The sequence below is a fragment of the Hippichthys cyanospilos genome, chromosome 7 (assembly GCF_059441005.1).
Source record: "Hippichthys cyanospilos isolate Australia breed blue-spotted pipefish chromosome 7, RoL_Hcya_1.0, whole genome shotgun sequence".
Classification (NCBI taxonomy): Eukaryota; Metazoa; Chordata; class Actinopteri; order Syngnathiformes; family Syngnathidae; genus Hippichthys; species Hippichthys cyanospilos.
This window is the reverse complement of record NC_142375.1, coordinates 5,323,483-5,351,372: the sequence shown is the minus strand read 5'-3', so window position 1 is coordinate 5,351,372 and position 27,890 is coordinate 5,323,483. Positions and strand designations below refer to the sequence as shown.

General features: G+C 38.3%; 1 protein-coding gene across 1 annotated transcript in view; it reads right to left on the bottom strand.

Annotated features, from left to right (window-relative positions):
- The window catches only part of LOC148420766 (sodium/potassium/calcium exchanger 3-like), a 30,385-nt gene extending 7,335 nt beyond the window's left edge, over positions 1 to 23,050 (bottom strand). The window contains exons 1-9 of the mRNA XM_088419830.1: positions 22,550 to 23,050; positions 17,439 to 17,552; positions 8,450 to 8,526; positions 7,367 to 7,441; positions 5,229 to 5,313; positions 4,842 to 4,945; positions 1,845 to 1,919; positions 238 to 263; positions 82 to 135 (exon numbers count right to left, since the gene is read on the bottom strand). Of these exons, the coding sequence (XP_088275956.1) occupies positions 82 to 135; positions 238 to 263; positions 1,845 to 1,919; positions 4,842 to 4,945; positions 5,229 to 5,313; positions 7,367 to 7,441; positions 8,450 to 8,526; positions 17,439 to 17,552; positions 22,550 to 22,745 (806 nt within the window). The 5' untranslated portion in view covers positions 22,746 to 23,050. The remainder of the gene's footprint in view (positions 1 to 81; positions 136 to 237; positions 264 to 1,844; positions 1,920 to 4,841; positions 4,946 to 5,228; positions 5,314 to 7,366; positions 7,442 to 8,449; positions 8,527 to 17,438; positions 17,553 to 22,549) is intronic.
- Positions 23,051 to 27,890: the final 4,840 nt, after the last annotated feature.

Genomic DNA, 27,890 nt, shown 5'->3' with positions numbered 1-27,890 from the left:
TGTAGAAAATACGCTATTTTTCCAAGCTAGAAAAGAGCCCAGTCTATTTGGCAAATTGAAATCAATCCGAAAGTGACTCACTTCATGATGAGGATGTAGATTGCATACATCAGAACCAGAACAAGAGACTCCCACCTTCAAAGCATCAAAAAACAAGTAATTTTACTGCATTTTCACAGATTTTAACATTTTAAATTAAACATAAACAAATATTTATGTTGGGGTTTTTTTTCTCACCAGCACACCTTTTCATCGTAGATGAACTAGAGGAGAACACAGAAAAATGTGATCTTTGATTTAATAATTGAGCATGCAACAAAACGATGTGGTCTGATCACTTACGTTACAGTAAGAAATATCTTTGTGTTTCAAGCCAACATGAAATAATTGAAGATGAAATAATGAATCAATGGTTGTCGGTGGTTGAGATTGCAGGATGAACTTAAACCTTGATTTAACCTTCTCTCAACATTTGAATGTACAATCCAATCAAGACGATCCAGTTAAACATATAAGCATCATTTTCACAAATTGCTGCTCTCAAACACCAAGCTGACTTCGTACCCCTGGGTGTACGTGAAGGACCTCAAGGAGGTAATCAAGATTTTAAATAAAACAAGTAAACATGCCAAAAAATCCATTAAAAAAATATAGAATTAATTTTATGTTTCAGGAAAATTTAAGTTCATCAGAAACATTGTTTATACGGTAAGTTATTCAATTTCATTAATCTAAAAACTCTAAATCTCCCCCATACTCGAATGATTTGACCCCACTTGTCACGTGGCAACCCTCGTTACCTGTCAATTTAATGATTTATTTTTGTGAACAGATCTCTACTATGATCCCAAAATGTTTCAATTTTAAGTTGAATATTTTTCAACTATTTTGTTTGGAAAACAGGTCTGACACGTTGTTGAGTATATATTGGTGGAGAAATATTAATAATTAGGTTAATGATGTATTTTTGCGAACAGATTTCTACTGTAATCCCAAAGTGGACGCTTAATGTTTAGTATTTTTCTGCAGACAAAAATGTATTTATAATTATTTCTTTTTGAGGTCTGACACTTTATATAGGTTTTAATATTTTTCTGCAGACAAACATGTATTTATCATTATTTCTTTTTGAGGTCTGACACTTTATATAAGTTTTTTTGTGGGCAAATATTTTTTAATAATTATGCTATTTTACTTGGATAACAGATCTTATCTATGATCCAAAAGGGGACACTTTATGTTGATTATTTTTTTTGTGGACCAATACAAATGAAGTTTGAAATGTTCTAAAGTTGAACTCTTTCAGTGCCAAAAAGGAAACCCTTAAAGTGTCAGCTGATTTTGAGCATTTTGACGCATCTTTCAAGGTCGAGAAAATATTGTGTGCAATGTCTATGTACATAAAGGTGGTACCACATGATTGGATTAATTGGATTCCATTTTTTTACCTAGACAAAGAAAGTAAGATTCTACATTATTCTCTTCTTTAGTAATCACTGCTTGAAAAAAAATCATTTGGGTGACACATAGCTATTTTGGACTATAGGAGAAGATGAGTATTTTGCGAAAAGACGCTTTCTTTCTGCACAATAATGACTTTGACACTAATAATTTTGGTTTAGTGGCATTTGAAACATCTCAAAAGTCCTTCCATGCATTGAAAATGTGAACAAAAACAATGAAAATGTGTTTTTGATGGCAAAATAAAAGTTGGCATATACACACACACACACATACACACACACACACACACACACTTGGCTGACGTCACCTAAATAAGGTTGGGAACTGGTCTAGAAGTCCAAGGGGTGAAATTTGAAGAGTTCTCAAAATGAGTCTCTTACCGCAATAAGGGCTGTGATGGAAAAGGTGTAGTAAACAGAATCTCGGAGGAGAGCCCAGTGAGAGAGCTTCACAGCCTAAAGACATACGGAGACATACGCTTATATGGTAAAAGAGCTCATGTTTTTTTACACAACATGCACGGCCTCTTACAAAACAGCAGCATTGTATATCATCCTGCATAAAGATGGTGCTGATATATTTTTGAAACAGGATTCAAAAGAAGAACCAGTGAAACTTTGTTTCCCGAGCAAGTGTCATGCTGATATCAGGAGTCAAACGCTACATCTTGAGTGAGCCACTCCCACCTTTGTACAGTATGCTGTGAGTGCTGCTGGGAGCAAGAGTAAAACATCAAAGAATACCGCACTTGAAAATATTTACCTATACGTGGCTTCTTTTGTGCTTTGCAAATAAAAGACCCAACCAAGTCTTTCATCTTATGTCTTTGAAAAGCTAAGCCTCCCACAAACACCCTCCCCTCCTGAAATACATGATGCTGCATCCCGTGGCTTCCTTGTATTTGTAAAAAATCAACTCAACTCAAAAAACAACTGCATAGCTGTTCAGCAAAGCAAACTATCTTGAGGCAAATCTATGTTAGCACACAATTCATACATAAAGCAATTTAATATAATTACAGCCACATAACATTACAAGAAGACATATAATATCATTTACTAATACCATTAAATTATGAATGTTTTATAGCACGTGTACACTTACTCAAACGTACTCACCAATACTGACACCTAGTAATCGATACTGACAATGCTCTGCGATACATAAAACTTCTATTCTACAGAAAAGAAAAAAAACAAAACAAAACAGAAGTCAGTCTGCAACAGAGAAGTCTGGGATGAAACACACACCATATTTCTCTGAGTACAGTCCAATTTACTTTACCACAACTGTTTGAATAGCATTCATTTGAATGCAAAATAAGTAATAGGCTTTAAAAGGCTTAAAATTATTCTATCTACCTCTAATTCAATATAGTATCGGTTTTACTGTAGAGCATTTGCACAGAGTGTCGAAAAGGGCACGTTCGTCAAGCGACGCCTTATTGACTCTTTGTTGTCATCAACGATGGACTTTGACGCATTATGAAAAAGAAAAGACGGCTTGACTTGTCTCCTTCAGCCCAAAGCCGGCAAGGATGTCGGCAGGTGGGGGGACAAACAGCGAAGGGTGACCTTCCACGCTCTGATCTCACAACAGTCGTCACTTGGGTAAAGAAAGCTTGGGATAATATCCCAAGTAGGAAGATCAGCAAATCATCTGCAAAGACTTCCATTCCATACAAATTGGACGGGTCCGAAGATGACTACTCGTGGCAGGGTAACGAGGATGTTTATGCAAACTACAAGCAGGACGTCTATTTTCTATTTGGCTTATCAGATAGTGATGATGACTTTTCGGGCTTTTCGATAAATTAATATTCAGCTGTGCATTGAAACATCAAATCATTTTGCTGTTGCAACGATAGTTTCAGCATTTGTGTCTACGAGCACACACAGATTGCCTTGCACTTATCTTGTTTCTGCCCCACCCCATCACCCTCCGACCCGCAACAGTATGTTATTATATACAATGAAGGAATGCTACGAAAAGTAACATGATTTCATCATTTTAATAAAACAACACCATGTGTTATAACAAGACAGCAATGATCTATGTAACCACTAAAGTCAGGGATAGACTTATCGACACGTTTTTGTCAAATTCAGCCAAATTGAAGTTAAAAAAAAAATTAAGAAAAAAAAGAGGCTCGAATTGCACTCAGCAAGGTCGAATTGTACGCAGAGAAATATGGTAATACATAAGCATACCCCTAACAAAAAACAACAACTATTTACTTTTTTAAAGAGTGAGAAGGTCACAGATGATCAAACTCAAGGCAGAGGAGCCATATCTGGCCTGCCACATTATGTGGCCGGCGAAAGAAAATCAAATTTTCACAGTCACATGTAATAATGAATAATGTTGAGATATTCCAAGTATTTTTTATGTTACTGCCGTAACTTCAACAATAGCTTCAAAACGAGTTATCCATCCATTTTCTGTGAACTGTATAGGAATGAAAAACCTGAGTCTGACTGAGTGAGGTGATTTTTGATTCTGTTGATACCAAGTAACGAGTCAGTGCCTGCAATGTGATGGAAACTATCTGAACAATACACGTTTTATATAGCTAGTGGAGCAGAGGTTTGAGCAAAGTAAAACATTTAAATCTATTTTTACTGTGTAGGGTGCATATACATTTTTCAGACAGCGTACTAAATTAGTTATGTTAAACACAGCTCTGTACTTTCAGCTACGCAAAATGCTCACTTAGCACACATTGTAAGTCACCTATGCATTGTCTCCATGTTCCACATTAAAATGTTCCCATACAACAGACATTATCATTGTTAGATGCTGCTAGCATCACATTAGCTTGCAGGAACAGCTACCACAGTTTTCCCATCAGTCTGTTTTTCCATCTTTGCTGTGATGTTGCTCATTAGTACACTGTATATAGAGTTTCTCGTCTTGTGGTGATGTCTGCATAACTGTGTATGATTTTATTGCTTTCTAGCACTTAAAAGAAACACACACACACACATTAAATTCTTCAAAACTCGATCTTTTTCCTCCAATTGTGTTCAGGTAAGATATGATCGGGATTGATTCCTGATTACAGGGTCAGGACATTGCTAGCACTGTATATGTAAATGATATGAGGAGGCGATTAAACATTTATACGGTTTCATATCGTAATGGCCCTCCCAAGATAAATCGTAATTACAATGTGGCTGCAAGAAAAATGAGTTTGACACTGCTGGAGTAGGTAAATGCTTGGGTATGTGAAGTCCAATGCAACCATATGTTTCCCTTGTACTTACTGTATATAACAACTGATTTAAATATGAACACTTTGACAAAGATGGGGAGCAAAGGCAAATAAATAAATAGTTTTAATTCCAGCTGTTGAATCAGCCCCAATGACAGCTTACCTGTCCTGCAAAGAAGCCACACACGCCGACGATGCAGAGTATGTTAAAGACTGCTGAGCCGACAATGGTGCCCACACCCACGTCACCTTTGGTAACAAACACCCCTGGGGAGAAAGTGAGTGAAGTTAGACACAAAAGCAGACACACGCATAAATACACGCACCGATGCATAGAAAGAGATAAACACGTTTAGTACATATTGCAAACATTCATACCCACATACAGTACATACTAGACACATCCAACCATCATCCAACCATACATAGATAAACACAAACAGACGCACTCACACATTTAAATAATACATAGTTACACTCTGCATTGTTTTTATGCACACGCTAGTCATGCGCTTCATGCTCCATCTGAACAAAGTAATCTTCTTCATACCAATGATGGACGTGAAGAGCTCAGGAGCTGAGCTGCCTGCTGCCATGAAGGTTGCACCTGCCACATCCTCACTGAGATGAAGATGCTGCAAAGCCCAGGATGTAGAAGACAAGAGTGCTTTGGAAATGTATACATAAAAGAGTACCAATGACTGTCCATTCAAATTAAATGATGTCATGTTGCTATCACAGAAAATTGCATGAGGTGTGGTTCGCGTTTGTTTTTTGGTGAAGGTCATATTTGAAAATGCAGACTCACAGAGATAAGTGCCACAGGCTCGTCGCGCTGAGAGCTAACCCACCTGCACTTGTCCAGATCCCGCTCTAGCAAATCGGCCAAGTTATAGCCGTCCTCGATCTTCCCAATTGGACATCAGAGTGTGGAAATTCAATTGCTTCTGTTTTTTTTAATCATCTTCTGTGTACAGTTTGAGGAACTATCATTATAGCTTCTTTGAAAACATCTTCTGAAAAAATCGTTTTCTTCTTGACTACATAATGTATAGCTCTAAATGAGGCTGCTTTTCGAACCGTTTTCTTCAGGTTGGAAAAAAACTACTCCTACCACAAAGCTGCCTTTCGCTCACGGATATTCACTGATTGTGAATGTTTACCCGTGGGGAACGTTGTAACCGATGGTGAAGTGCCTCTTCGCTCTTGCCACAGTTGCCCCGCAAATGAAACACACGCAGCTTTTTTTGATGGAAGTAAAGAATTTGTCCTCTCATTCACTTTGAGATATGTTTTCTGTGTTCTTTTTATGTTTTGGGGTAGGAAACAGTACTCTGTTCAGCAACTTCACTGCATGCTAGCTTACGCTCCACAAACGCAGTGGCTTTGTCATGCGCAGAATACTGAGATTTGAACTAGGAAGAGTAAAGTGGATGCTTACGAATCTTATAGTACTAACTGCGATCAGCCTGCATGTGACAATAGTCACTTAACAGCACCACAAAGCAGAGAAACCGGGTTCACTTGAGTGATTAAACGGGGTTGGTTCAATTCACTACTTGTCATTCACAGCTATACACAGCTGACTTTAACGGAGATTTATTTGGAGTTGCTCCCATTCTTACGCCTGTTATCAACCAAAACTCATACTGCACACAATTTCGCCAAGCAAATGTTAAAAGTATTGTTTAGAATTAAATGTTGAGATTTTTTGTGTTATTTTGCTTTTTAAATATATTTTTCATAAAGAAATTGCTTGTTGACAAGAGCACAAAAAATGTCTTATTGATGCAGCTCACTTGCAAGTTGTGCTATTTTTAGAAAAGGCCCGCGAGCGACTGTTGTGGTCCTTGCCCGCGGGCACCCTGTTGGTGACCATTGCCCTAGCATTTGCTTTTCATAAGTTTACACACCCTCAGAGTCAAGTAGAATGTAAATTTTCCCTTTTTTTACGTGAATCTTGAAAATAAAAAAGCAGAGTAAAACCTTGCAATTAATGTAAAACCAAATACAAAGTACATTTTGATTCTGTTGTAATGTTTTTTGGGATCCTCGAACGATATTCTTATCCTTTACTACAACTGATGACGAAAAATTAGTGATCTTTACAAGACTTTTTCTTATTTTTTTCTCATAGAAACAATTCTCAAATCTTCTCACAGAAACATTAAGCACAATGTTGATTTGTGAGGTGCCATGGGGATAACCTCAGGAAGGTCTTTTGCTTTGAGATGCTAAGACAGAGATAGAGAGCCCCGAGGTAAGGAATATGCACAATTTCTAAGGTATATAATAATAGGATTTATAAATACTATCATTACAAATGTTCAATTTGCATGCATTCTTTACTTAAAATAGCACATTTTGGACAAGACAGGACAAAATACTTTATCCTTCACTGATTCTTATGAGATATGGTTCATTTTATACATGGGCCAAATCCCAATCGAATAGTATTCTCGCTCCAGATGATGTTATAAATCTGAGAATCAATTTTTGTAAAGTGGCAAACATTTTTTATGAAATCAAATCATTCTCAAACCTGATTCAACCAGAACAGTATTTAATGTGTATTGAAGGTTAAAGGTGATTCGCAAACCATTAACAGTCAGATATGCAATTTTCAGCAATAGCAAGATTAGTGAGAATGAACAAAATTGACATTGCGGCTTATCCATTTATGTATACCTCACATATCTTCTCCAGGGAAGGGACAAAGTAGTCATCACAGACCACGGCGAGAGCGCAAAACATGTAAATAGTCTGTGAAAACAAAGTATAGAAGATATAAGAAAGCGTCACTGTGTGCAACTATGTTTCCAAAATGGCATTTTTAATGTTAAGCATCTAAATCCAAAGGCTTTCGGACATGAAAGGGTTAGGAAATAATGATCTCCCATGATTACGTTCATATGCACCATGAAAAATAAAACAAGAAGCAATTGATGGCGTTAAAAGCTTGTGGTCTGATTACATGCAAATGTAGCATTGTGCATTAATGGATCATTAACTTTACATTGACATGAATATTCTAACTGGATAATTACCGTTCAGAAAGTATGGTAAGATTATGTCTACGGCACTTGTACTGGCATACTGGCAAAAGAAAAAAAAAATGAACATGCTTTTTCATCAGTACTTAATAGTTGATCTAAATAAATAATGACAGTAGATGGATTTCATTTGTTGTTAACAGTAGTTAACAACTGTTATATCTGGGTTACCTGGACTTAAAAATCAGCTTATTACGTTTGGTCGATCTTTGAGGGACATTGTTCACAACAAGAGTATCCCAGTGATGTAGTTTGTGGCATTCAGCGCAGAAAAAAAAAAAAAAAAAACGGAAGAAAAAGGTGAATGACACAAGGTCATCCTTTGAGCTTTTGAGCAAGCGCCAGAACTTGTTGAAACATATTGTATATTGCCAATCTTTTGTTTTAATATTGTTATTGCTACTTGTATCAAGACAATAAGATACATTGGATGGTTTGTTTGTTTGTTCAAAGAAGTGTTAAGATAATTATAAATGAAATATTATTTTCTGCCATCTCAAATCAGTTTAAGAATTACAAAAAAAAAAAAAAAACAACAACCACAACAGCACTGATAATAATAATAATCACTTCTGTATAGGAAGATTAGCCAAATGGCAATTTGTCTTGTCTCTCAAATCAATTTGCCTGGTGTAATACTTGAAATGTAAAAATACTGAGCTTTTAATGATAAATTATAAAAGTACACTTGAAATGTACAAATACATGGTTAACTTACACACAAGACATGCAAAGCCACTCCTCCCTCTGTCCTCTCTTTGTGTGTGAACAAGTCTGAAGGGAACTCGTGCAAAGCTGCAAAAAAAACAAAAACAAATCCGAAGAGTTAGCCACAGTGTGTAATATTTAGAGGGGTGCAGCATGTGCAGCAACACGCACTCTGGTGTCTCAGACTCAATATATGTTGTGTGCATGTATTAATGGACTGTGAGGTGGACATGCTAAACACTGCATGCATGCATACATATATATATATATATATATATATATATATATATATATATATATATATATACACACACACACACACACACACACACACACGCACACACGCATGACGTATACGCAACGTTGCTGTTAACTGTTTCACTTCAGTTGCTTATCTGTTAGCTCCTCGGGGTGTATTGACAGGGTTTTGAGGGGTAAAAAACGAAGGGTTATTAAAAAAAGATTCTGTATTGCTGCTATCCCGGATCAATTTACATTTATTGTTATTTATTGATTTTTTTTTTCTTTTCACCATCAAAAGGTTTAGTTGGTCAAAAATGTTTTCTAGTTTAAATAAGGAGCGGTATATGTTTTTTTTTTTTTTTTATTTCAGCGCTTGCTGTAATTTTCAGTTCCAGAATAACCTGTAACCTGTATAAACACTGTTTAAAGAAGAGTTAACAGTTACTGAAAGTCGATTTATATTCCTTTTATCTTTTGTTAATGTTAAAAAGGATACACAATACTTATACAATTGTCATAGACAATTATCTCTTTTATAGTCAACACAGATAGTTGGGGGTGATCGAAATGCTTTCATTTTCTTTGGGGGGGGGGGGGGGGGGGGGGGGCTCTGTCCCTGTTTGCTTCATGGAGGCATTAGAGGTGCCTTCTGCCCACTCGCCTTCCTTGCCTGACTGCATCATCTCATGCCAGTCTAATTTGCAAGTGAATTTTGAAGAAGCCACTTCTTGGCATAAAAGGCTCTGACTGGAGATGTAGCATGCCTTAAGTTTGGCTTGTTCTCCCAGCGTGGCACCTTTGCTTTGCCTTTCTGCTCTGTTGAACATGTTCCAAAATACAAACTTGTCACGCAAGCGGATTCATTCTACCATTCGCCTTTTATCTCCTATTCCCTAACTTCATCAAATGCTTTTCCTGCTACATCACAAAAACATTGCAAGAATGGCAAATTGCCAGCTAACGATGTAACTTTGGGACACAAAAAAAGCACATCGTTGTTCACAACTTCAGTACCATATTCAGTGTTTACTCTCTGTTATTAATATCTATTGCAGGAGATGAGTGCAGCAGCAGCAGACGACAGGTTGAATATGGACAATACGCAAACGAGATAGACATACGCCCATTACTTTGTTTGTCAGAGATAAAGACAAGAAAAAAATAATAGTTAGGTGCACTTTGTTCTCGACACCTAAAGAACTATCCACTTTGCCAAATAGCACCAGTAATTTCACTAACCATTTATAGCGATGCCACAGTTACGTGAAGTTAGTGAAAAGAAAACACGCTAAGGATTGAGAGTAGGGATAAAACAAAGCAGGCAAAATTAGAGATGCCATCTACACCTCAAGAGGTTAGGTGTCAGGGTCTGTTGGATTTTGGTTGGTGGGTTTATTTTGAGGGGTTCTGTTCTTTTGTTTCCATAGTTTCTGTTAAGCTCGTGTCCCCCCGCCTTAGTTTTGATTTGGTCCACCTGTCTGCATTTACCTGTCCCTCGTGTGTCCACCAATCCACTTTCCCCGCTTATTGTTTCCTCCCCACCTGTTGCGCGTCGGTCATTAGTTCGTGTGTGTATTCAAGCAGAGTTTTTGTTACAGCTCGAGTCGGCTCCTGGTCGCAATTCAAGTATGTCGCAATTAGTCTGCGTATCCCTGTGCCCACCTCCCCGTAGTGTCTTTCCATCTCGCCAACTTGCACCTTGTTTATATTTTTGCCATTTCCTGTCTTTATTCCTGCCTGCCCTGCCACGAAAAAAAATGGACTATCCCACACATCTTCCGCCTCAGAGCCTTTCTGCATTTGGGTCCTCCGCCACCGCCATTACGCCCGCCTTTCTCCCTGCCCCGCCCGACCGTGACAGTAGGAGAATCGTGGCGAAGTTTGTCGTACTTAGAAGCTAGGCTGGCACTTTCCACAGTGGAATCGCTAGCATTTCGAAAATAGCAATAATGACAAGATAAGCTAACACTTCTTTTTACTGTACAATTGCTATAGTCTATAAATAGTTGTCAATGGGTATCAAGATAAAACATAGAAAAATCATGTTAAACAGTATGTTAAACACAATAACAATGTTGAAGGCTAGCTGCTAACGTTAGCCCCACCGAAACAATGTATTTTTGAAACATCTATGCCTAACCTAGCCGACTGAACTTGAATTTGAATATTAACAATGAAATTGTGGACAGGACTAACATGTAGCATTATGCAGTGAAGCTAAGTAAGTAGGGGATTAAAATACAAAAAAAAGATTTTGTATTTGATCATGTCTTGAAAGATTTAAAATACAATACAGATTTAATGATTTGTCCTGTTTTTAGGCTTAAGCCAACATTTTACTGGTTGTGTAATGAGCGTAATGAGCTACATTTAGAATGGCAAATCCACATTTCCAGTCATGTTGGTGAGAGTAATATAAAAGTAATGCAATAGTAGTGTAATGTCTTACATTTCAAATACAGTAATATTGTAATGTAACTAATTACTTTTAAATGACCGTGAGAGGTAATAAATAATAAATTACTGTTTTAAAGTAACTTGCAGTCTGTTTTTGCTTCTCTGTTTTGGCTTTATCGACAAAAGGTTGAAAGAAGATACAGTACAATTAGCGAGACGATATCTACTGTGAGGGGAATAGTTTAGCTGGTGTCGGCCAGAGGCCATTTGCCATTATCTAATGAGGGATACTTTTACATTTGTTGGGGCAATCACGTTTCATTTGGATGACGATTCTCAATCCATCTATCCATCCATTGTCTCTCGTCTCTTATCCAGTCTTCCGATTTGGGAAGCAATTTCAGCTGCTTTTTAAAGGGCAAAGTTTGAAGCGTTTTTGTTTCAACTATATCTGCATAGTCATCCTTGGTCTAAAGCACAAGGGAGACATTTTCAGTTTAGTATCATCGGTAATGTTTTAACTTATTAAAAATTGTGAAAATATAAACACATACAACTTAAAATATCTATTTATCCATCCATCCATTTTTTATAGCCGCTTATCCTGACAAGGCTCGCTGGCTTGCTGGTGCCTATCCCAGCTGGCTTTGGGCAGGCGGCAGGGGACACCCTGAGCTGGTTGCCAGCCACTTACAGGACACACAGAGGTAAACAACCATTCACACAACCAATCACGCCAAAGATTTAGTACACCCAATTCACCTGCCATGCATGTTTTGGGCATGTGGGAGGAAGCCAGAGTGCTTGGAGAGAACCCACGGGGAGATGTATCATGAATTATGCTATTTTATATCATGATAACGCTATACTACAATGTATTTTCACTTTTTTTTCTATTTTATTAAAAAATATACATGATTACTGCTTAGCGGTTCCCTTTTGCCACTTTATTTGTAAGTAACATTAAACAGACCTGTGTGAAATGAGAAATGCAGTGGTTTAGCTTTATAAACACAAATATAAACAAAAGAGGAACATTAGCCTGCATATTTTTGCACAAAGGTAGATATCAATATAAACAGATTCCATTGTTGACAAAAAATGCAAAAATAAAAAATAAAAAGCGTGTATGTGTGGACTATCATAAAGCTGCAAAGCCAGGCAAGCTGCCATTGACAATCACATAGATGCTACCGGAAAAAAAAAAAAAAAAAAACACGAGGCGTAAATATTGCTCTCTTAATCTTGTTTCACTTAAGATAAATTGAGTGATGCAAAAATAATACTGCTGCATTCTGACAATGCATACAGTATGAAAATCTTTGTTTAAAGGAGTATAAATGGCAATAGATATGCTCGGAAAAGAATGACACGAGTTAATAGTTTTCTATCGTCCTAGCGATATATATAGCCGTATTGCCCAGCACTAGATATATACATTTCATTCCATTCTCGAGCAAATACCTTCATCTATTAATTTGCAATACATCTTCTTCTACTGTTTTATGAACTGCGATGGAATTAGACACTAAAGTACTCTTTTGTGATATCTATTTTTAACCTCAAGTAGCTAAAAATAACAGCTACAGTAATGACGTTAACACAAGTGAGAAGCGATAGAACTTGGCAGTGCTACAAACAGAAGTCGAACTTACTCGCCATCCAATGAAGGAAGCTACCAATGCTTTAATAATTTCACGCCAATAGCAAGGAACAAGAACAATAACAGAAACAACTCAAGGGATGCTGGCACTGTGTTTACAAAAAAAGTTGATTAAAGTTGCATTGTTCACCCAAGGGAATTTGAACAAGCGCATCTCGTGTACATCTTATGCATAATCTGAGTGCACGTGGAGGGCTGGGGGCCTGTTCTGCACATGCTCAGTGGACGATGATGATGCAGTCTGACACATTGCATGTCGCAAGTGTAGTTACCGTGCTGAGTAATGTGACATTTAAGGACTCCTGTTTTTCCCCAGCCTTTGCACAGTCCGTTACACAAACACACTATGCCCTAACAAACTGTATACATAGATATAAAAAAGTTGTTATAAAATAAATACAGTAAATAAATAAAAAGGCAGTGAAGACATGAGGGGTTTGAAGAAGTCTTCATCACACTTCACTATACATAATACTATAGTGTGTATATTTTGATGCATAGTTTTGTGTGAAAACAAATAAAAACTAAGTGAAATAGACACCTAATTGTTTAGTCCGACTAATCTTGTGGTTTATTTACAGTTGTTCTCAATCACTTAGGTACAGTTCTCAAATCCGAATTGAAATTTGCACACCTCAAAACAATTCATACAAATAGAAAAACATCACGGTTCACCTGCCAATATCATTTTGCTTCTCAAAATACAGTGAGTGAGTGGCGGCTTGGTGGAAAAGTGGTTAGAATGTCCTCCTCACAGTTCAGGGACCCGAGTTCAAATCCACCTGGCTCCGGACTTCCTGTGTGGAGTTTGCATGTTCTCCCCAAGCCCACGTGGGTTCTCTCCGGGCACTCCACCTTCCTCCCAAATTCCAAAAACACGCACGGTCGGTGTATTGGACACACTAAATTGTCCTTGATGGTGTGATTGGGGACGTGAATTGTTGTTTGTTTCTGTGTGCCCTGCAATTGGCTGGCAACCAGTTCCGAGTGTCGCCCGCCTACTGCTCAAAGAGTGCTGGCATAGGCATCAGCAAGCCTGCAACCCTTGTGAGGATAAGCAGCTGTAGAAAATGGATGGATGGAAAATACAGAGTACATCTCTCAAAAGTAATACGTCAATGGCCTCAGAACAACAGCTCTTTCCATCATTATACGTAAGCAGAAGTTTGGCTAGGGTTAGGCCCTGTAGGACTCCTTCAGCTCGACAGCTGCCTGGTAGCTTGGCATGATGTACTCTTAATTTGCATATTCAACTCAAATCCAAAGGATCAGATCCACGAATGCAAAGGTGAGAATCATGCAAAGACATGAATTCATGTCTCGCGAGGTCATAGTCGTGCAGATTTTTTTTTTACCTGAATATTGTGCCCTGTTTAAGTCTGCTCACGCACTCGACAATATATTACAAAGGGTGCATGGGTGGGTCAAATCTCCCACACCGATGAGATTACAAATAAGTTTGAGAAGCAATTTTGAATCTCGAAGATTTGAATCTCTAAGAGAGATTTTATGTCAAAATGTGTTTTAGCTGACCAGTATACCTGAGAACCTAACTCAAATTTCTTTTTTTGTCAAGGTGTTTTCCAGTACCTAGTCTGAAAATGTTCCAATATAATAAAAAAAAGCACTTTTCTTTACCTCTCGATAGCTACGAAAGATGTGATCAGTGGGTTGCCTTTTCCAATAAAGGCACTGAAAGAGTTAATATGCTAAAATCCAGTAAAACATTCTTAGTTGCTTCTTTATAAACTTTAGAAACGTTACTATCAATATTTTAAGATAAATGCATTTAAAACAAGAAAGAGTAATAGTTAACCCGAAGACAAATTCGCTATTGTGTCTCAATTGGGCAACCGAAATTTTCATTTGGAAATACTACAAATAGTACATGGTTGTTTGGCCTATTTGTAGTGAATCACTTTACCAGCAGCTGCGGTGGGTAGTGCAATATCCTGGGTAGAGTTGTATGTGTAGTCTGCCAAACATGGCTTATAAGGCTGATCAATCAACTCAATCAACCTCAATCAACTCCTGAGGGACCAACAAGTTCACCTCAAACAACACCGGTTGACAATATGAATTCAGTTCACTTGTTTGCCCTGAGATGGTGTTGGTGATGAGTGCAGAGAGAAAAACCTTTTTAGGTAGTTTGATTTGCACATTTCCAGTAAACCAAGAATTGTTTACAAGTCCACAGGAGCAGTAATTTTTGGATTATTTTGAAAATTTGTAAATTTACTTAAGTTTAGTCTGGGGTAATGCGAAGCGCTTCCTGTGTGATGTCTTTCAGCCCACTGGCTAAAGTGCTAGCAACATGCTGACAACGTTAACGTCAGAAGCAACAGCCCAAAAGGGTATGTTGCATATGTGTTTTTATGTGAATATGTACAATGTTAGCCGTAGCTAATGTCAATTTTATGTTTGTTAGTTCTACGGTGTAAATTGTTACTGGGAAGTGTGGTTGAAATGAGTAAAGATGTAAAGTGCAAGATCACAGTGTGAAAAACTAGTGTGTCGTTTGCGGGCAAGTCGACATATTAATAAATTATAAAAATGCATCAAAAACGGTAATAAACATGGTAAACATCGTAGGTTGTCTTAACATATTACAGTCTTGTTTGAGCGAGCGCTGTTGTCTCGTGTTTCATATAACAACAATGTCACCTTTCGTATGCTGATTTTCTCTCGTTACGAGAGACAGTATTTTTCTGCCGAGGCGTTTTGCAACCTGAAATTTTAAGAAGGGGTACCACAATATATATTGGGTAGTAGCAAAATTTGCAAGAGCAGCAGCCAACTTGGAGCTAATATTCTAAATAGAATGACTTCATTTCTTTCATGGTCTGTCACTCAATGGGAGACTTTTACATTTGAATAGCAAGTGAGTGTGTGTGTATTTCCGAAAAAGAGGAGGAATGAGGTTGAATTGTAAAGGTATGACTGAGAACAAATTCAGGTTCATTAATCCGATGTATACAAATGCTTCCTGCAAGGAGTGACGGAAACATATTCTGCAAGTCTGTGCAAACCTACATGCACATGCACACACACGCACACACACACTTCAATAGTGGGGTCACCACCATCCCATCAATCAGAAAGATTCTTAACGAGGAACTTTGGCAAATAGTTCAACTTGCAGCTGCAGGCATGTGCGCAGCCACCACATTTCTCACAGGGAAGCCCTGATTAAGTCATCCGAGCCTCCTCTTGTAAAATGGATTGAGCTGAGATGTGCTGAGCAGAAAAATTGTTTCATAAGGAGATGAACAGTGCCCACTGAAGGACTCCTGGAGAGAGGACATGTAAGGGAGTACACAGAGTTCTACTGGATACCTATGCGGCATGGAACTTTTAAGAATGAAGGTACTGCTGATCGAAAGTATCGGATAAGCTTCTGTTTGCTTGGACATAAACGAAAAGAAAAGTTTTGACTGGATTTCCTACCAAAAAATAACTATGTCCCACATGCCTTTCCATATCAGTGTAAAGTCATCAGATACAGATGTATGGTGATCTAAAAAAGGGCTAATTGTTTAAGTGACGGTACATGTAATATTGTCTTCCGCTAAAATATTGTAAGCAGTAAGTACATTTAGGAGTGTTGGGAATTGTGTTTAATATGGGGGATGAACAGCTCCATAGAATTGAGTCCCATTGTTTACGGTGAATAGCCGTTAGAAACACTTGGTTGGTTCATGGACGTCACATCACACACTCATAATAACTCATCACTTTTATATAGCACTTTTCAGGACATACAAAGACATTCATACACCAGTGGTGGTAAACTACGCTGTGAAGAGGCGTGTCCTTTGGCCCTTCCGGTCAATGACTGGAGGTGAGGTGGATGAGGTTTCTTCCCTAAGGACAGAACGAGGCATGGCTCGGGCAGAGCGGGATTCGAGCGGGCGACCCTTCGGTTACTGAACGACCTACTCTACTGACCTGAGCCACAGTCACATGATCATGTATCTAACCATACAGTTTATGTACTTATACTACAGATGTGTATGCTATAAGTCAAATATTAGCTAGTTCTATGCATTTGTATGTTTACTCACTTTTTACTTCGTTACACTTGTTAGATTCGCAGATTCTCACTTCGAATTGGGATTCACTCCCACAGTGGGCTCCTGTAGGCTCTGCAGCTGGGGAAATCCCCAGAAAGAGCCCCACACGCGTCCAATGTCGCCACTGCAGCTCGATCAGAGCTGACCGAGAAATGCAAAGGCAAGGGGACTAGCTGTCATTGGATTCTGACATCGCCTGTCCCTGATTAGCCTAACAGTGCTGGCTGCCCATGATTTGACTCTCCGCCCCAGCTGGACTTCGTGTGCCTGTTTCCTGTCTTCTGAGCCTCCCTTTCCAAGCGAGCTGCTGTCACCTAGCTGCCTCGTGTTTTTTCAACAATAAACCATCTGTTCTACACTCTTACCTATCTTTGCATGCACTTGGGTCCCCTTCCTGGCTATGATAATCTCGAAGTGACATTGGGTGGTAGCAAAAGCTATAATCCTTTAAAGTTTTTAAAATGCTTTGTTGACAAGCACACAGAACCTTCCATATTGTTAGAATGCTCCATGGCAGCCAACATTGAGTTAATGTTCATGTATGCGTGATGAGCATTTGCTTGCCTTTGTCTCCTCCCTTTCGTAGATATGCAAATGAGTTCTTTCAGCGTTTCATGCCTTACCTGGGGAAGTGCAATTCCTTTCTCTGTCCCCTTCTGCTGTGCTGCTGTTGTCCACTGTCTGCAGAAGCTTTCTTCCCTCCCATCTCTCTTGCCGATTGGTACTGTGTTTGGAACCTACACGATTTGTATCACAGTAAAATGAATCAACTACTGAAGAAGGACAAACGCTCAAATGGTTATTACTAGATTAAATCCACATATAATAAACAAAATGTATTATGTACAATCAATTAACCATTGTGGCATTATGTTATAAATTAGTTCCTTTGATTTTTTTTATGATATCATAAAAGAATCAATAGGGAAAAAAAAGACTAGAGAGCTGAAATTTCCATCAGATGATTAAAACGTGTAAAATTTAAACAACAATCCTGACATTTCTATGCAGCAGCTGGACGTGTGAGATTTTGTGTACAAAAATAATCATTGTCCAAATTTTGGACCATATAAAACCATCATAATTACATTTTTTGAAATGCATTTTGGTAGAATTTATTACATTGATTTTGAGTTCTAATACAATTTTAGTGGATATATCACATTAAAATCCATATCATTTTGTACTCACATGTTTTTTTGTTTTAGTTTCAGGCACATTGATGCATATTGTTTTTTTGATATTGTTTTTTTCTGTTTTAGACGAAGCTGTAACCTGTATTAACGTAAAAAATAATGAACAGTTGTTGAAGGTTGATTAATATTGCTTTTTTCCTTTTGGTAATGTTAAAAGGGATACAGGTTTAGGTATACTTAGACATTTTTTTCAATAATAATCATAAGTGAGGGGGCTTTGCAAAATATAATTGAGAGGCACTGCGCTACCCCAACAGAGTTATGAGTCGCAGTCTGTATTTTTTAAATATATTTATGTATCTTATTTATTTATGATTTCCCAGTTCAGTAGCCTTTGGTTGTGTCGTTTGGTGCAGAGCATTACTAAAGGGGTCTATTATCTCCTCCCTGCATTATCCCGTGTCTTCCAACTACAGACGGGATGGTAAGAGAAACCGGAGGCGATTGTCCGGTCCACATTTACCGCCCAAAACAAGGTCACACTGTTTCTCAATTATTTTCAGACTTTGTAAAAACACGATATGTTTCCTCGCTACTTCGCGCTTCATCTTTTATTGCAAAATTGACCAATGAAGGCAGGAGTGGATTACACGACGCCAATCACGTGTCTTGTAGGATGCCCCTGAGCTGATTGATAGATTGCCTGGCCAATCTTGTTCATGAAGCTCACACCAAGATGTTGACTGCCACCACTAGTAGGCAGTCTCCACCTGACACGCGCAGCCACAACAATACGGTGAATACAGAAATAACAAAACAAAGCGCTGTTGTAATAAATTGGAAATTCGAGAATAAAACCTGCTTCTTTGTAATAAAATTAATCTATGATCAGCTATGGGTTCCACTCTTGCAAAGCAACTATGGCCAAGAGATGGAGAAAGGAAGATATATGTGTATATATATATATATATATATATATATATATATATATATATATATATATATATATATATACATATACACACACACACACACACAAAGACGTGCTGTGAAGGTTTCATGCATGCCAGACAGATCAGTTAACTATAAATGCATTTGCATGAAACTCACACACGCAAGTTAGGTTGACATGAAGGAAAAGTTGAAAGCAGCGCTGCATATATGAAATATATGGGATGAGAAGCTGCTTCGTCAAAAGTGTTTTCATTCAAATTTGATCAGAATTCTGCAATTGGGAGCAACAGTGATTTTACAATGAGTTATATCATTACTGTATACCATTTAACACGTTGAAGTATCAAACCTAAGATTAGTAAGTATTTCTTTTCTGAATTATTTTGTAAAGGGACATGCTTTAGATTCAGATGATCAAGTTTTGACTTGTGATTACAATGCCAATGAACACAATATCTAGTTTGAATATGTGTCACGTTAAGATCAAGGTTTGATATTGATCTAATGAACAAGAATCAATGGGTGGGAAGTGAAAGGCACAGATCATAGTTTAGAAACACAAAAAAGTGATCGCACATTATGAGTTCCGTAAACTAACAGGAAGGGGATAAGTGAGTGGAGTAATAGTTGATCATTCAACTGGATTTTCACTGTGGCTCCATCTGCACTTTCTTTAAAAGCAACGAATGAATTGACTTCATACTTATGAGAGCTTAGTCAGAGAGCTGCCCCAACATTGCCAAACACAACTCATCTCTCTGGGGGGGTTAAAAAAAAAACAGTTATTAAAATGCCCTCTGGGCCCAACTGAACTCCTTATACCTGCTGGCCTCCCTTTCACTGCATTAAACAGCAGCAGTGGAAAAGACTTGAGTTTGTGCCAGGGCTTAACTGGTTGCCCCTTCCTACCTCTCGCCCTGCTTTGCCATCCTGCACAAGAATAAAGGAGTGTAGAAATGATTAATGGGCCCCTATGAGGAAGTGTTGAGTACCCTGCTTTCTGTTCCGCAACATCAAGCTCAATTAGGCAGAGCTTCATTAAGCACATCATAAATAATCCATTTTAATTGATCTTCCACCTAAGTAATTAAGAGTTAACAAGAACATAAAGGAGACCAGAGAAATGCATTTAACACTAAAGTGTTGTTCCAGCTACACCTCATTGTAATGTCGGGAGTTTGGGGCACTGCAAAAAGATAACATATTTTATATAATAAATCTGAATTAACTCAATTTAAACCTGAGCTGGGTTACACAACAATGATTTGTACTACAATTGCTGATATCCAGAACATATGGAAGATCTTTTCTACTTTTTACATTTAAGTGTTTTTATTTTCTGGGACTCAGTAGCCCTATCGTCACTGGCTCATTTAATTACATCAAGGTGCTTTAGCGAGATTAATGGCTTGACATAAACATTGCTACAGCAAAATCAATACAGAGAAAGCGAGAGAAACATTGACCAATTGCATTATCACAAGTTTGGAGCTTTCTGCGAATGGATGACAGCCCGGATTCTGTGAATTTTTTTGCTTAAATACAACACAGAGACTGTGGACATATACTCTAAATTGATGCTCTTAAGAGATTAACTCTATAGTCACATTACAATGAAAATTTATCGACAGGAGAGCTCAAGTGGGATAGTGCCTGGCGTTTCAAATATAGAATACTCACAAAATGACAAAATTACAGTACTTTCAGACGCATTTCTTTATGGTATATCAAATAACATACTGATGCGGTTATAGGGGAAGAGGGGTGGAAACAAAAGTACGAGGGAATGTATGTTTAGACGTAAACGCTGAAACTAATGTTGCAACAATAAAATGTTTTGAAGTTTCAATGCTTTATATCTTGACACACCTGGATATGAATCTGTCGAGAAGCCCTAAAAGTCATCATCACTATCTGTCACGTTAACAGCTCCTCCCATTTACCTTATGGATGTTCTCTCCTTTCTGCTTGTCATTTGCGAAAACATTCTTGTTACTCTTCCACATTTAGTCATCTTCGGCCCGGCCCAAATTTGTTTGAAATGGAGGTTTTCGGAGATTATTTGCTTATCATCTAAATTTGTTTGAAATGGAGGTTTTCGGAGATTATTTGCTTATCATCTAACTTGGGTTGTTCTTTACCCAACTGATGACTGTTGTGTGATCAGCGCATGAAAGGTTGCCCTTTGCTGTTTCTCCCCCAACACTAGAGCTTGTTCAAGCACACGTTCAAGGGCTGAAGGAGACAAGTCAATCCATCTTTTCGTTTTAATAATGTGTCAAAGTCCGCCGGAAAAGTTGTTCATGCAGCCTCGTTGTTGACAACAAAGAGGAAATAAGGGGGCGCATTTGAACGTGCAAACACTAAAATGGATGCATACTATATCGGATTAGACTCTAATCAACTTGGTAGAGTATCATTGAGAACCACTGACCTAATTGATTGGAAACTATCCTAATTTGCTAGAAATCCAGTCCATGATTTTTCTGTGACCTGCCATGCATGGACATATGGCAACATAAAATCGCCATTAAGGGCATCAGTTTTACATCTGTTGAAATCGATAGTAACAATTATATAGTCCCTGCCGAGCCATTGAAGGTCTGAATGTACAGTAAGCCTAAAACATATACTCCTACACTACACTACAAATCTACTACAAAAATCTTGAAAAACTTATTACAGAAACTACAAATGAATTATGCAAGCTACAAAATTGATTCGCAAGAAATAAATCATCCCAAAATACACTAAAAACCAAGATTATGTTCTTTGGTAAAGAAAATATGAAATACGATAAAGAAAATATGAATATATAATCATGTATTATGATCGATAACATGATGAAATTGAAAAAGTCCATGTACACACATTTCTGGATGTAAACCTTGATGATAACATTTCTTGGGGACAGCACATCACAAAGGTTACAATCAAAATGGCTAAAGTGTGGCTTTGATGTATAAATCCAAAAATTATATTGATAAGAAGGCTTTTTATATAATCTATTCCTCACTGACGTCACCCCATTTAACCTATTGTGTAGAGATGTGGGGAAATACACAGAAGAGTAATATTGAACCATTATAATTAATACAAAAGAAAGCAATATGAATGATTATTTATGTGGGATATTGGGACCATACAAATGCCCTTTTTCTCAGTTAAAAACAGTAAAGTTCAAGGACCTCATAATATTTAAATTAAATAAGTTTATTTTCAATATACAAAACAATTGGTGACCCTTTTTTGCATTAGGTTTTGCATTCACTGTGTACATACTGCACCTATTTTCTTTTTCTTTGGGTTGTTAATGCTACTAGCGCATTTACTTTGGTTATGTAATGAATCAAAAACAGACACAAATCACAACTTTAATTTGTTTACTTTAAACTTCTTGAAAGTATTATCTGTTTTTGAGAGCTGCTTGTAAATAAAATCTCTGAATCTTTCAAACGTTGTGCTCAAACGCTGCCCCGTCATAAAACCTAGTAACGCCCCTGACAGGAGTACAATGATAATTACTGTTGTTTTGTAACAACGGTTCCAAACATACTTCACACAGGCGCTAAGTGGGTTCTATTTATACAGACTCACAACCTTAAATTCTCTCAGCGCTATAGAAAAAATAAATCCACCCTCACCTGAACCGTCGGCTAAAGACAATCCCTTGACGACGAGAAGCAAACCTCCGAACAAACATATCTGAATTATGAGCAACTCTTTCCTCCTTTTGCGCCTTTCTTTAGTCTTCCTCTGCTTGGCCATCACTTGCGCCGGACAATTCCGGAGTCGGACACCCGAAAGAAACACGAAGCCCTCCTCGTTGATCGTATCCATTCGCGTAAGAGGAAAAATACCAATCTCCGCCACTTCCTAATAGATTTTTTCGTGTTGTGAGCAAGTAAAATATTGCAGTCTCAGATGGATATTTGGGGAGAAGTGGAAATTTCAACTGCGGCGTTGTGTCGTGACTCAGTGAGGACTGTTCAAAGAGAGAGAAACACACGCGCGCACACAATAAAACAAACACGAGCAGTTGGTCGCTTCGTTCTTCTTAAGAGTTATATTCCAATGTGGCGGTTTAAGTCAGGTAGCAGGGATGCGTGCATCCTCTAGCCGGAACGTTGAGCAAGCGTATTTGGTGCGTGCACCCGCGACGCGCACGCACGCACGCACGCGTGTTCGCACGTTGTCCTGATCATTTATTTAACTATCAGTGTGCAGAAACCGCTTTTGGCATTTCAAGATGTATGCAAGTGTTTAGACCACTGCTTCTCAAAGTGGGGTCCGTGAAATAATTTGGGTAATTAACTCATTCACTGTCAGCCCAGTTCAAAATTGATCTTTGACGTCTATTGCCGTCTTTAGCAGTGAATGAGTTCATCTGCGAAATGATTGTCCGTTGTTTCAAGTGATGGATCTTTACTCTTTGATTGGTGTAAAGTGACAAATAGAATAATTAACTCATTCACTCCCAGTCCAATAAAAAATGATCTTTGATGTCTAGTGTTGTTGGCAGAGTTAATGAATTAAAAAAAAAAAAAGCTTTAGAACACCCCACTTTTTCAAGTTTTTTATAAAAAATCATTCAGTTTATTGTGTCATTGCACTCTGAATGGATAGAACAAATAAGCTATTTGAGTGGAAAAATAAACCATAGAATCCATTCATAAATCAAAATGTATTCTTAAGTTTTGACTCACAAAATAGCCACCTTTGGCAGATATAACAGCTGAACACACTCGTGGCATTCTTTCTATAATAGAAATCAAATATTCTTCAGAAAGTTCTTCCCAGGTCTGTTGCAGAAGTTCTCATAAATGTGTGGCACATGTAGGTAGGTTGCTTGGTTTTAACTTTTCTGTCCATTTCATCCCAAACCAGTTCATGCCATGTTTTGGATTTCTTGTTTTGGATGAACCTCTGACCAACTAGGTGCATACCAGAGGGTATTGCATGGCGCTGTAGAATGCTGCGGTTGCCGTTTTGGTTCAGGGTGCCGCTCACTCTTTAGAAGTCACTGACCCTGGATCCAGCAAAACAGCCCCAGACTATCACACTTCCTCCTCCAAGTTTGACAGTTGATGTCACATTCTGTGGAAGCATCCTCTCACCTACTCGGCGGCATACAAAGATCCTGCTTGATGAACCGAAGATTTGAAATGTTGATTCATCAGCCCATAATTCCTTCTTCCAAACTTCAGTAGTCCAACGGTACTTCATAGCCCAAGAGAGCCTTTTTGGTTTTCTTCTGACGTCTTAACAATGGCTTTCTTGCTGCAACTCGTCCTGTCAAACCTACAGCTCGAAGTCTTCTCTTCACATTTGAAACTGAGGCTTGCTTACTACGGGCACTATTAAACTGGGTTTAAAGCTGCTGTCCTGTGAGCACACATATCACGCAAGCTGTTAACTCTCAGAAACTTGTCCTTTGATTCAATTTTGGCTTTGGGTCTGCCGGACCACTTCCTGTCAGTTTCCCCCAGTTTCTGAGTGCCTTTTGATGATGAAGAAAACCGTACTCAATGACACCTTGATTTTCTTTGCAATTTCTCTGTAGGAAAGCCCTACATTTTTAAGTGTTATGATGATCTGTCTCTCGTCCATTGATAATTGCCCTTTTCTCGCCATTTTCGTAGCAACACACTACTGTCTGCAGTACGGTACTGTTCACATGATGTTCATGAGGTTCTGGTATCACAATGTCCCATCACTGCTTTTATGCAGACAGGGGGGGTTATAAGTACTCAAGAAAAGTTGGAACACCTGTAGGAATTAGTAGCACCAGCTTTTAAGCCTGATTCAACCTTCATTGCTGCAGAACAGCTTTAAATTGTTAGCCCACTTTGTCTTCCCTGAATATGGCATTTCCGCATAATTCTAAAATGTACATAATTGGGGGCCGGATTTGGCCCCCGGGCCTTGAGTTTGACACCCGTGCACTAGATGGAGTCCACAAGATCCGGGCGAACTTCTGCAAAATTTGTCATTAATTAATGCGCGGTATAAATTTTCCAATTTTCAAAATTGTTCATTTGATTTAACCGAATGTATGAAAGACGTCCTTTATTGAGCAGATTGCGGGAAAATTAACAATCAATTAGCAATCAATCCAACATGCACATTGCCTGTCTATCCCAGCTGGCTTCGGGCAGTAGGCGGGGGACACCCCAACCGATTGCCAGCCAATCACAGGACACACAGAGACGAAGAACCCTTCGCACAATTTAGAATATCCAAATACACCTGCCATGCATGGTTTTGGTGTGTGGGAGGAAGCCGGAGTGCTCGTAGAGAACCCATGCAGGCTGGGGGAGAAAACGCAATAGCCAGACAGGAAGGCCAGAGCGAGGTGAATTTGAACACAAGTCCCTGAACTGTGAGGCGGACGTGCCGAACCACCCAAATGTCACAATCACACTTAATTATGAATGGCATTTATTTGTTTTCAAATTAAATTTAAACAGAGATTTTAGGCAAGGTCACCCAGACGAAGCTCTCTCAAGTCTGCCTTAACAGAACTAGCATTTGTACACTGGTGCACTGCCATGTTGGAAAAGAAATTGGACTTTTTTTAAACAGTGCAACGTGGGTATTATTGTCAAACAACAACCAAAAATGGATACTGAGCCTAGAAATTCAGTGCCGTTCAATGTTTGGAGAATCAAGGTACGATCCCGCAACGCGCACCTTGCAATCACATGTTCCAATACTTTTGCTTACATGAACATTGGTAAATTAGAACAAAATGTAAGATCTTGTATATTGTGTATCACACCTAGATGGTGACATTTGGATAAAAATGTCGAACTGTTGCTTTCGTATTCTATTCTTTATTCTTTTCATCCGAAAAGCTACAGTACAAGCAAAGGAATTGGCCTCACGGTTCCAATACTTTTGGAGATGAGTGTACCAGTGGTCGGGGAATGACAAATAGCACATAGAAAGTCAACTTTACCAATGCTACGTGTAGACAATCTATCATTGTATTACATGTTATTTTGGCTTTCAACTTCAGCAAAACTATTTGGTAATAGCATTCCTGTAATGTATTCATGCTATGTGAAACGTCAAAACCTCATCCACACCAATAAAACATTTGAATTACACAGGTTAGAATGTTCCCTATCAAAAAAAAAAAAAAAAAAAAAACACTCAAGCCACAGATCTAGCTGGTCCCATTATTTTCTAAACAATAGTTAGCACATGTGGACTGAATTTGTTACATTACTGCATTGGTATACAAACAAAAGAATGATGGCCTCCAGATTATTCTGCCTTGCCATTACTGATGTTACGTCCATTACTATGTCCTTACTAGCCAAGTTGGCTTTTTGATCACTAAACTTAAGCTTTCATATAAATAGGACTGGAAACTTTCCATCAAGAGTGGAAAAAGTGATCAGGGCTTCCTTCCTCCAAGCAACTGGTCTCAGTATCATACTAAACTCCTAAATCACAACGATGTGAAGAGCAGGAGCGAAATGTGACAAAATGATTCATTCCACATCAAAAATATGCATAGTCGCAAAAGTAACTAAAAGTACAAGTGCAGATGAGCAAACCCCAGTTCCATATCTGGAGGCCTTACAGCTAACACGAACCTCAGACTGAACCCCAGTGAACTCTCACTTACAGTATATTCTCAGACATGAAAACTCCAAGGCACAAAAAAAGACAACAATGGAGGGAATGGAGAGAGGAGGAGCAACAAATGAAAATGTAGGGAAATTGTTTTTCCATAGCCAGTGGGTTTGGCAAAGAACTCGCTTTTTCTCGCAAGATGTAAGATAAGTAATAGACACGACAAATGCAAAATAGTGTTGCTCCAGGTGCAAGAAGGTTTGGAATATAATCCGATGTCCCATATACTGTACACTCACTTACTATATCGAACAGGAGTATATTAACCACTTTTACATACATCCACACACAATGCCACTTTGTTGTTGGTGTTTTCTTTATGTATGCTATTAGAATGTCTGCTATTAAAATCAGAGAGCTGTGGCCACACAGTGGAAAATATCAAGTTCCAACTAAATTTAAAGTGGTACAACAAAGCCTGGATCACAACCAGACATATTTGGGTCATGCCTTTTCTTTCCGACAGTTCTTACATCCCGGCAAGAACAACTTTGCTTCCGATCCCCTCGCTGTTTCACCTCAGCGCAAGGAAAGCTCAGCTGAGCATAACTTGGAAGTGAAAATGGGGGAAGGGTATGTATGTTATCGATGTGCATGCAGAAATAGCATGGTGACCTCAAAAAAGGCTTAAAATGTAAAAAAAGGGGACAATGCAGATGATGATGGGCTAATGAAAAACGCTAATCCAGATTGAAATCTCTGTGAATAATAATATAGAAAAAAATCATAGGTAGGTAGATAGATAAATAGCCTTTATAATCATTGCACCCGCACAAGTACAAGAACTTCAGTTTACATGAGGTGGTGATGGAGAGGGGAAAAAAAAACCTCAAAGTCAACCCCAAAGCTTTTGTTGCAATAACATCTTCTGCATGAGTTTAAACACGACATTTTGATAAATATTATATTTGTGGAACATAAATTAACTGGCCATAGCCACCCTTTTATTCCTCAATTAAAGGGGGCTTCCATTTTGCCACTTGCAGTCGAAAGAAAACGACAGGAGTTGCTCGAGCTTAGATAGTGACCAATAGTGGATGACCCCTTTTGTGAGTTTGGTCATGTGACATTTGCAAACTGAGGTATAATTGGTCATTAACTAAACCCTGAGCAACTGTGATGTCATTTTCAGTCGACAGCAAATGGAAAAATGGCCATCCCCGAAGATGCATAAAAATGGGTTGATTTTGCAAGCATATTAAATATTACACAAATGCAACATTAATCAGAATACCGTATTCAAACTAGTGGGGCTGCGAAGAACAAATTACTTGTTTTATACAGTCCACACTCATCCAAACACATTCAGGCACCTTCACGTTATTGTAGGAATTTGTT